The sequence below is a fragment of the Alligator sinensis genome, unplaced genomic scaffold (assembly GCF_000455745.1).
Source record: "Alligator sinensis unplaced genomic scaffold, ASM45574v1 scaffold980_1, whole genome shotgun sequence".
Taxonomy (NCBI): domain Eukaryota; kingdom Metazoa; phylum Chordata; order Crocodylia; family Alligatoridae; genus Alligator; species Alligator sinensis.
The window spans coordinates 169,494-180,243 of record NW_005842722.1 but is presented as its reverse complement, the minus strand read 5'-3'; the positions used below and the strand labels follow the sequence as shown (position 1 = coordinate 180,243).

The window sequence follows — 10,750 nt, the reverse complement described above, 5'->3', positions numbered from 1 at the left end:
AGGTTACTGATGGCACCAAAAGGCTGCATGATCTACAGGGATACCCTGTACAGGTAACTATGTAGCAGGAGACTGCATCAAGAAACAATACAAAACACTCATTATGATGCCAGCTTAGTGGAAGACACTGGATTTGAGTGTGCACCTTGGAAAGGGCATGCACAGTGGGTCTAAATATTTTTTCTTCCTGCACTCCCTTCCTCAAACATCTGTGCATAATCGAGAGAAAAAATACCCTTACACAAGAGATCTTGTTCTGGGAGTTCTCTGAAAGTGAAAGCAGGGAAGTTTCGGTCTCTGGAGCTATCATGCATATTTTGTGGAAATCATAGAAACAGAACTAAAAATAATGTTTTGTATTCAGAAGAGTCCTTTTCACCTTTCTCTAAACACTGAAGTTGCCAGGTGGATTTCATGATGGTTTGGAATTAACATCCTACGTTATGTTTAACTGGATTTTGAAAATCCTTTTGTGAGTGATCCTGACTCCCTATAACTTGAGTAAGGGCCACATGCCAGTACGTGGGTCATAGCTTTTTACATCTTCAGTCCTTTATAAATATGAAGTGAGCTCAAAAGCACACCTGTGAACTTAGCTGCATTATCCATAGTTTGTGAGGCTTGGAAACTGAGTACAGAGTAACCTGTTATTTGCCAGCAGGAGAATTATCTTTAGCAGTGAGATTAGAACTCAGGGTCCCTGCTTCCTACTCTTTTGCTAAATGCCACCAGCTCATATCTTCCTTTTTGAAAAAAAGTCATCAATTAGATTGAGATGAAAAGTAAGAATCAGTCACGCAGCCATTACTAAAGACAGACTTTTTTTTTAATTTTAAAATTCTGCATCTGAAAACACAGTAGGACAGAAAGCATGTATATACAACCGCAGCGTTTTTGGTATAATACAGTATTCAATACATCCATTTCTTGTTCTGCAAAAAAATTTGCTTTTTCAGACAAAAACCCAAACTCCCATAGATAAGGAATACAGCTAAGGCACATTGTTTTTCTGCTAAATGAAAGACAAAAAGGGTGCAAAAATGGGTAGTGCAATAATTGCTGAAAATCACATTCTACTACAAGAAAAGCATTCTGACTTTTGAACTGTGATTACCAGTCAATTTAAGACATTTTAATACCTCATAAAATACTCCTTTAAATAAATAGCAAAATATCTACATCTTTCAGTGTGTGCCATTTGAATTCCCAATTTTTTTAAACTTTACTGTATATACATGTTTTTTTTCCTTAATCAATAGCTTACAAAATATTTCTGTACAGTTTTATGCATATTATGATCTATAACAAAATAGTTATTTCTTAAAACTATATTACTGCCAGTCTCTGAAAATGAGGGAACAGGAATAACTTATTATGGAGTGGGTTAACCAATACAAAAATCCAATCAACTCAACACAAACATAAAAACAAAGTTAGAGAGATAATTTCATTAACTCAAATTAAACTATTTTTGTGTCACAAACCATTTTTTCTATGTTTTCAGTTGTCTTTGGGTTGTATCAGCCTCAGGACAGAGAAACAAGATAGAACATAGGTTCCTCAAAAGCACTGCCAGCCTGCCGGGAATATTGGCTCTATTGAATTGCTATAGTTCCCATTGCCAAAGATGCAAGAAGAGCAAAGAAAAATGCGCATAGCACAGATCAGAAGTCCACTGAAGACAGTTTTTATGCACTTCAAGTGGGCTTTGGATCAAGCTCTAAGGGGCAGGTTTTTAAAGGCATTTAAGCTCCTAATAACCTGGTGCTTAAATACCTTTTAAAATCTGGCCTGAATCTCAAAAGTTCTTATTTAACTTCTAGTGAAGTACAGAAAGAGTATTCTCATCTCTGCTACAGCAATGTAAATCTGGGAGGAACTCCACTGAAGTCCCATTGGAATAAGAGGAATGACTCCAGACTGGCATAACCAAGGCCAGAATCTATCCTGAAATACTTTGCAGACAAACAGAAAATCATGACATAGGGAAGTCATACCTGTAAGTAATTAAGTCAACTGTCTTCACCAGAAGTAAGTTGCAGAAGAGAACTCTCATTACTTGCTCAGCTTAGAAGAGAGCTCAAGCCTTCCTTTTCCCCAAAGGCAAGGTCATTTTTTCCCCTTAAAGACTGCATTTGTAAGCAATTTCAATTATACTTGTGAAGCATAAGCTGACAGGTACACAGCTCAGAGTTGTAACAGAAATTTCAAGGTGCCTTTTATTCCACTTACAGCAAACAGAGAGAGAGAGACGCACGCACACGTAGCATCTAACTTTCTAATACTGTTTAAGGCCACACTGAAAGAAAGGATGAAAGTAAGGCTTTTTTATGGGGTAACACACTGGAAAAATCTGAAACAATACCTTTTTTGATTGCTAGGCCTGTGTCTTCTTCTTAAAACAAACATGACAAATAGAGTAAAACGCAGTAGCCATCTTCCTCCAGAACATTCCCAGCAAACTGAAGGTGCTCCTTGAACACGAGAGATTACTATCTGCTCATTCAAGAGTATTAATTACAACAGAACCAAAGACAAGTCAGTCATTACAATATACAACTGCAGCGCGATGAACCGCGCCTAAAAATGTTACTCTGTTATCAGAGGCACCTGTACAGGATCTTGCTGTTTATTCGGCAAGGTAACAAGTAATACTTGTGAGTTTTAACAAAACAGAGAGAATTTGCATAGACTGTACATTCAGCTCAAGGAGATTTCTGGTACCTTTGTTGTTGTTGTTGTTGGCAGGTAAACGTGTTTGCAGATAAAGTGAGGTAGCAGCTGTGGTAGCACCCATGGGCAAAAGAAGGTAACTGAGGCAGAAGCAAACAGCAAAGAGTGATCCATACACTACTATTAGCATAAAAGAACAAAAGAAAGGGGGCACCCTGCAGAATTAGAGAATCATAATTCATCACTAGAAAAAAACCCACCATAGGTAACTGAAAACAGCCTAAATGCTACCCTGGCCCTTGGGTCAGATAACATGCAATATCACTGCTTTTTACCTTCGCCCCAATAGCTTTGGGCCTGATGACCCCCTCATTTGCTCCAGTTCTGAAACAGGAGTCTGCTGACATCAAGGGAGCTGAACCAGCAGAAAACGACGTGAGAGGGAACTCAGGCCTATTGTGCGGAATGTCTACAACAGGGTGTAATTGTGCAATTAACCATTCAAGACTCCCTAATCACATAGCCTTTGTACTCTGCACCTTCTAAGAGACTGTTATGCAACCTAATTATTATTTACTCTGAATATGCTACAGTGAAGAGATGTTTGTGACTGCTCTACTATACAAAGAAAACGGGCCATGTTTTAACAAAACTTGCAAGAGTGATCTAAAGGGGAGAACACCCTTTGCAGAGTTTCTCCTACATTGTTCTCTCCATCCACTGTGATGGCCCACAAGCCTTCCTCCCAGTGTGGAAATAACACATTGCCCCCCCACCCCATCACTGCAGTGTAGCTCCTTTGTGGCTAGAAGCAGGCATGAGACCTACTCTCCCCCACCATGGAGGGATCATTGTGTAGCATGACTGAGATAGAAGTATTCTTTCCAATGTTGGCTTTCCAGTGCCAAATAAGAATAAGGAGCCGCTGCAAACAATTTTCGGATAGGTTGCCTTTTTTTTGATAAACTACACTAATCTATTACTGAACATGCTGAACACCCATATATCTGAGCATGGGAAAAGATAGTCCAATTGCCAGCACCTTCCGAAGGTCCTTTTTTATATACTTTAGCACTGAGCAGACTTTCAAAAGCAACCCTTCTCCCGTACAGCCAAGTTTTTCAAAGAGCGTTATGGACTCTGGTCTTATAAGATGGGCACATTACTTCCTTGCTCAACAGAAAACAGGGGCATTAGGCCACTGCTTAGTTTGATCAATTATTTGCAGTTTGGGCATCCTGGGAAAGACAGAATTTACTCACGCTGTTGCTTCTAAGCAGAGGGAATTAGGGAGCATTAGGGAAGTCAGGGAGCCAAGCTGGCAGTTCTCTATTCCCCCTCTAAATGACAGAGCGTGATTTAGCTTTGGTGCCTCTGAAATCAACAGGAAGTTAGTCAATACTTTCCAAACAGAATAAAAAGCTGGGAGGTCAAAACTGAGATTTGACAACCCCAGGGTCCTGAGACTGGGTGTGTGAGAAAATGAAGCTACCATCCCCTTTGCTGCAATAAAGAAATACAGTTTTGTCTCAAGCTTAGGCTAAGGACTCAGGCTTTCTTTTATCCTTTATTACCTCCTTACACCAGCTTTGGATTTTCTCAGTTCTTTGTCTGACTCAGTGTCCTGCTTCCTATAATAATGAATAAGAGGGATTTTGACTTTTTTGGTACCAACCACAAGATTTATGAGAGATGGATGGAAGTTGAATACTCATAAGCTTATCCTTTTGAAGGTGCTGCAAGTTCACCATTAATATGCCATTAAGGAGTCGCATTTGCCAGACATTCTGCATTAAAGCCTGTATCTAGGAAAGTCGATCTGTAACATACTAATTGGCACTCCTATATTTTTAGGTTTAGCAACAGCGATACAGATGTATAGTTCTTGTTGAACTACTTGCCACTATGAAAGAACTGTTAATATACTCCATCCCCTTTGCCCTTCACAGCACAACTATGAAGACACAATTTTAATTCTAAAAAACTTCAAATATCAGAAACCTAAAATATAAATATCTTTACTCCATGTCCAGTCAGACTACATAGAGAAAGATTTTGTTCACATCTACAAAATAAACTGTCATTTCAGCTAATTTCTATTAGCTACAGGGCTTAATATTACCATATAAACAGGTTTGCATATCACTGACTTTGGATTTAATTCCTTTAAAAAAAATGTATGCAGACACCCTATGTTCTGCCACATTTCTTTTCTGCCTGAATAAGGCCAGTTGATTTTAGAAGTTTCACATGACTATCTAGCAGCATGGGCATGGAGTTTAAATGAGTACAGCATTACACATAGAGGGCAAATATGTGCAAATGGAAATATACTCTTTTCCCATAGAAGGCATTTGGTCACAGCTGGCTTTCAAATGCAGTCTTGTTCATAAAATATCACTAGCCAGCATGTTCTGAAAATAATACTAGTATGCTCAAATGGAAACATGTATGACTTGTTTATTTCATATAAACTCTGGGCCCCTGCTTTGAATTCTCCTTTTCACCAGATGCAAGGTCTGTGGAGTTATTCTTTTCTAAAAAGACAGAGGTTCATCGTAGACATTAAGTACCTGCTATTTTCAAGCTGGACAAGCCACTAAGCATGGTGCTACCTTAGCAATAGTTTTGGGGCAAGTTCTGATCCCTAATGGAGACAGTCTTGCTTTCCATAATGTAATGTCATAACTACAAGACATAACGATTAAGACATATTCTCCAATATATGTTATGTATCTTCCTATTAATAGCTATGGTAGGAAATGGTCCACTGGATCCAAACTTGATGCCCATCTCCAAGGATGCTGAAAAGTTCATTCTCTGATACCTTTAAACGTATGCTGCTTTTTACTTATGCTGGGTTTCATACTGAAGTCCTTACTCAGAATCATACAAGTTTTTCCTGAGAAAGGACTGCAGGATTTGACCTAGTCATGTTACCATTTAATATTTTAATAGCAGCACTGGTGTTACTAGCTGGCTATAGTATTTATATTTATAGGCTCTTTTTGCCATTTAGAAAATAAAATAGTATAAAATATTTCTTTTGAGTTGTTTACAACATAGCATAGAATCTATATAGATAAAGCACAGAAATGTAGATAGGTATATCTGCAATAGTTTGATTTTTTAACTGCAAAACAGGAACTAAAACTAAGTCATTTGAACCTTACATTTTAAATGATAAAAATGGTGGCTACCATTCTAACTGTGAGAGAAAGACTGGACCGTTGCCAACTTTGGCCTGACAAATTTAATAGTGAACTTCCCAACAAAACACTTAAAAACGTTCTTTCCTAATATTTAAAAAGGTATCAAATTTATAAACCAGGTTATTTGTGTGTGTGCATGCACATGTACACACACGCACACCCCCCCCCCCCACATGACAGACTGGATTTAATGAATTCAATAGCAGATTTAACTGGAATGATCCAAAGACTAGGAAAATGAATGAAATCTTTTTAGTTATAGCCTAATACATGAGCAAATATGATATTTTTTCATTCAGTCTATAGGGCGTTAACCACACTAGCCCTATTTGGTCAGTGTAGCTAAGCCCCCAGAGCTCACAGCACGTCTGACCTTCACGATGATCGATAAAAACGAGTATTAGAAAAAATACTGAATGAGAAATAACATTGTGTTTCTATGATATAAACCTGTTGGCAACACTGGTTTAAAAACAAACTCACCACTACAGCCAGCTGAAAAGCGGGGACATTGCTTTGACAGAAACTTTCCAACCAGCTATAATGGCTACAAGCTTTCCTAAAACTACAGCTTCATGACTGTCAAAATCAGGAAGGAAGAAAGAGAGATGAGAGGCATGGGGGGGAAGGCCTTTTCTTAATAAAGGCAGCTTTAGTTAGTAAGATAAAATAATCTTCAAGCTGCAAAAGCAGCACCTACTAATTAGTCATTGACTAAAACATAAATAATAAATACCTAAAACGTTCCTTCTATGCATCCATCCTCGTGCCAGATAAACATGTAAATGTTCCGCCTTAAAGCCAGCACAGCTGACACTGCAATTTCAAGTCCAAAGCAAACTGCAGTAGCTTTAAACCAATACTACTATGAGAAATATAACAAGCTACTGGGAAGTCTGTTTTATGGTCGTTTTGCCATCCTTACTTAAAAGGGAGTTCAACCTTTTTTGTGATATGTGGTTATGAAAAGATTTGAGGGTCTATTTCCCCAGTGTGGGAGCTTAACTCTCATTAGCAGTAATGAAAGTTATATGTGCACACAGAAGGGTAAACAGACACCTTCCTTTATTACATTAATAGGGCAATTTATAATTAAAAGGCTCCTTGAAGTTTCTCGGTATGGTGCACTCCAAAGACTACAAAAAAGTGCGTGTTTTATGTAAAGTTTGTCAGAGTGAATTTGCATATAAAATATTTTTTAAAGTCCTTAGAAATTAAATGGGTATTCCCCCCCACCCCCCACTGTTGAAAACTCAGGTTCAAACGATGTATCACATCCATGTTTAAAACACCTGGAGCCTGCTGGAAATTAAATAATGGAACACAAACAAGGCTAATGCTTATCAGTAATATAAAAGTAAAACTCTGAGGCACAGCATTGCTCTCCACGTTCAATTCAGGGCTTCAGCAGAGAATCTCCATGTCTCATTCACCACAACCTTCCAGATGGACTCTGCAATCTTAGAACTATCCTCCATGAACCCTGGCAGGTCTGGAACCAAGGGAGGCAATTAGTGTTAGACTCGTTAGGCACTACTTAAATTAGATCAGAATCAGCTTGCCACATAGTTAGGCTCCAATCCTTCTTCCACTAAAATCAATGGAAAAGTTTCCAAACCTAAATTATTAAAGGCCAGATTCTGCCTTGTTTACAGACTGAATAGCTCTGCTGAACACAGCAAGGTCTAGTAATAGAAAAAAAAAATGGTGCCACTCAGTGTGAGTAGGGGTATTACAGTCTGAACCCTAATTTCTCACAGACCACCCTCTTGCACAAACCACCTGATATTCATGGAATTTGCATATGTGAATGACTTTGAATGTAGGCTTTTTAAAATGCAAACTTCTGAAGTGGCAGAAACCCATGCTTGGGTATGGGAATATTTGTTATAAATAATGCAAGTGGTGCCCAGATATTGTGAAGTCTGATCACATTACGAATAAAAGGTGAAAGATGTGTGTGTGGGGAAAAAACCCACCATGTTTTACCAGAAGCAGCAGCCCATTAGTTTGACTTGGCTCTGCAGCGTCTGTATAGATTGGGTACTTCAGCGGGGCTTTTTGGCACTTTTAGCTCAAGCTAATTCAATTAGCTATTAGATAAAAGCACCAAAAAAGACCCACTAAAGCACCCAGTCTACACAGACATTGGGAAAGTGGGGTGCAACTAATGCACTGCCTCTACTGGACATGCGCTGGCTTGGCGCAGGAGTGTGCTGAGTTTAAAGTAAAGCACCGTTTTTCTTTTTCCATGTCTGCAAGCAGCCATAATGTTCACTTTGTTCTGGCTTGAGAATTTTTCCCCACTGTGAGAAGGAGCCCGATTCACCACTGCTAGACTGGGTCTCAGGATGATGTCACTCATGCTGGCAAAAAAGTGGAATAGCAGAGTAGTGAATCAAGTCTATTTTTTCCAATGATGAAAACTCTCGTCAGGGGCGTATCTCCAGTTTTCCACATTTTGGAAGGCAGAGCAGTTTTTGGAGGAAATAAATATATGTTGTATATTATATTATATATATTATGTATTATAAATATATCTATAATTATCTTGTAATATGTGTGTGTGTGTATATATATAAACTTATACACATACACACACGTATGCATATCTCTGTATGTATGTGTGTGCGTGTGTGTACATACACACATACACACGGTTCTTAGCATGCAGAGTTCTTTATGCTAGCCAAATAATTAACATCTATGAACCAGTCAAAAGATACATACTTATTTTGCTCCGGGAACATTTTTCTGCAGTGCCTCCTTTTGGCCTCCCCTGATCCCAGAGGTGCTATGTTACCATTTCATAACTAGGGACCTACCTAAGTCACGGTGAGAGAAAGCAATTTTTGTGGCTTGGCCTGAAGAGCCAATTTCGCAGTTGTTTTGTGGTGGCCCCGCCCCTTGGTGCTGATTGGTGGAGAGGCCCCAGGGGGAGGAGGAACAAGAAGAGAGCTGCCATCTTGACTGCTGGCTGCCCTTCATGTGGCCCCGCTCCTTGACACTGATTGGCAGAGGCACAAAGAGGCATCTGCCATCATGGTTGTTGCCCTTTGTGCCACTCCGCCAGCTGATGCCTAACCCTCCTGGGCAGGCGAGGCCCGGCTGCAGTACCACCAAGGACCGCTGGCTCCCACTGGGGAGACAGCATTCTCTTTTTATTAAGGTTTTTTTTTTTTAGTTGACTTCCTGGGAAATCACAGCCAGTGCCATTTTTCACAGCAACTGTGGAAATTATAGTTTTTTGTGCTTTCCATGAAAATTGCAAAACCGTGATTTAAGTAGGTCCCTATTCATAATCAGTAGAGGAGTTGGAGCCCTTTTGGGTACAAATTGAGCGAGGTAAGGTTGTGACTCTGGACAGATACAGAGGAGAAGCTACAGCATTACTGAAGCTTAGTCTGACAGGTCTGAAGGAGAAAGGATGCCAAAGACTGTGCCAGATGTTTAAGAATTATATTGGGATAACAAATAGACAAAATGTTTCAGCGAGGTTTTACAACCCGCAGTCAGAGGTGTAGGTAAGCCAGGTTAAATTCCCTTTTAAAATCCATGCCAAAGAAAGGTGCTACCTCAGACGCCCATCAGGTTTCACGGGGCCGAGCTCGGACTTGGGGTCTGGGCTAAGTGAGCTCCATGCTGTCTGACTGCAAGCCTGCATAACAGGACAGGAAGTTGGGCCTGTGCTACAAATATCCACTGCTGACCACATGCTGCTGGCCAAGGTGTCAACCCAGTTCTCCAGCTTGGTGCCTAACAGTGCTGCGTTCTTTTTGGCCTGGTCCACTTGACCTGCACTGATAGGGATATTTAAAACCGGATTCAAGCCTTGGAAACTCTGTTCCATATATGCGTTCTTAGGAGGTCCACCGTGCAACTTCATGGTTTCCTCTGAAAATGCAAAAATAAAAGCCCAAATCAATACACAATAAATATCACTTTCAAGGTTACAGTTCACTAAAATGCAAAGCTTCCTGTTCCCATAAGGCTGCAAACCTATGTAACCTGCTACACATGGGTTTTCCGATCTCACATGCTCCAGGATTTCCCAGCCCTCAGAATAAGAGCCTTACTATTTATTGCCACTGCACCTTGAATCCCTAGCCATGGAGCAAAGCTTCATTCCTTTAGGCATGGTACAAACAAAGAACAACAAAGTGACCTCTGCCCTAAAGAGTTTACAATCCAAACACTGGCCCTGATACCAGGACTCCCTGGGGAACCAACTAAAATGGAGTCCCGACTTGAAAGCTCAAAGATTCTTTATTTTTTCCATCATTCCTAACTGGGTTATAAATTTGGCAAATTTGATTTTCTTGTTCCATCAGCAAATATAGATGTGGCTGTCTGAGTTAACAGTGAAGACATGTGGAACAAGAAAATGAATAGGAGGCACAGAAAAGAACTGTCATCCTCATACTGGGGATTAAGTGACAAGGGAAAAGGGAACAATTTGAAAAGGGAAAACAATGGAATAATATTTGGTACAAAAATGCTGCCATATGTTCCCAGACCTTCATGTGCTATCTTTTATTTCTTTTGGGGAACATGCTGAGATTTGGGCCTCTTTTTTCCTTTGAACAGATTCACCCCTCCCTATGGCTCTGGATAAGCCACATATGTATATTGGCTCAGTTGTGGCTCAAACACTGGGTGGTATCGTTCCAAAAGGCTGGGAGGATCACATCACTAGGTTGGACAGTGCAGGCTGAGTTGATGTAATATGTGACCCCAATGTGGTTTCTGGAAGCACTTCAGGTCAGCCCATTTTTATTGGAAACATACTTTTTAACTGTAATCACAGTTCAACTTCTGGTGTGAGTAATGCATTGAAAACATTTTCTAATGACACTTTTCTGTGC

The 10,750-nt window shown here is 39.9% G+C and overlaps 1 protein-coding gene across 1 annotated transcript in view; it reads right to left on the bottom strand.

Moving 5' to 3' along the window:
* Positions 1–819: 819 nt before the first annotated feature.
* The window catches only part of XYLT1 (xylosyltransferase 1), a 172,294-nt gene continuing 162,363 nt past the window's right edge, over positions 820–10,750 (bottom strand). Inside the window, exon 12 of the mRNA XM_025216283.1 lies at positions 820–9,779. Within this exon, the coding sequence (XP_025072068.1) occupies positions 9,457–9,779 (323 nt within the window). The 3' untranslated portion in view covers positions 820–9,456. The remainder of the gene's footprint in view (positions 9,780–10,750) is intronic.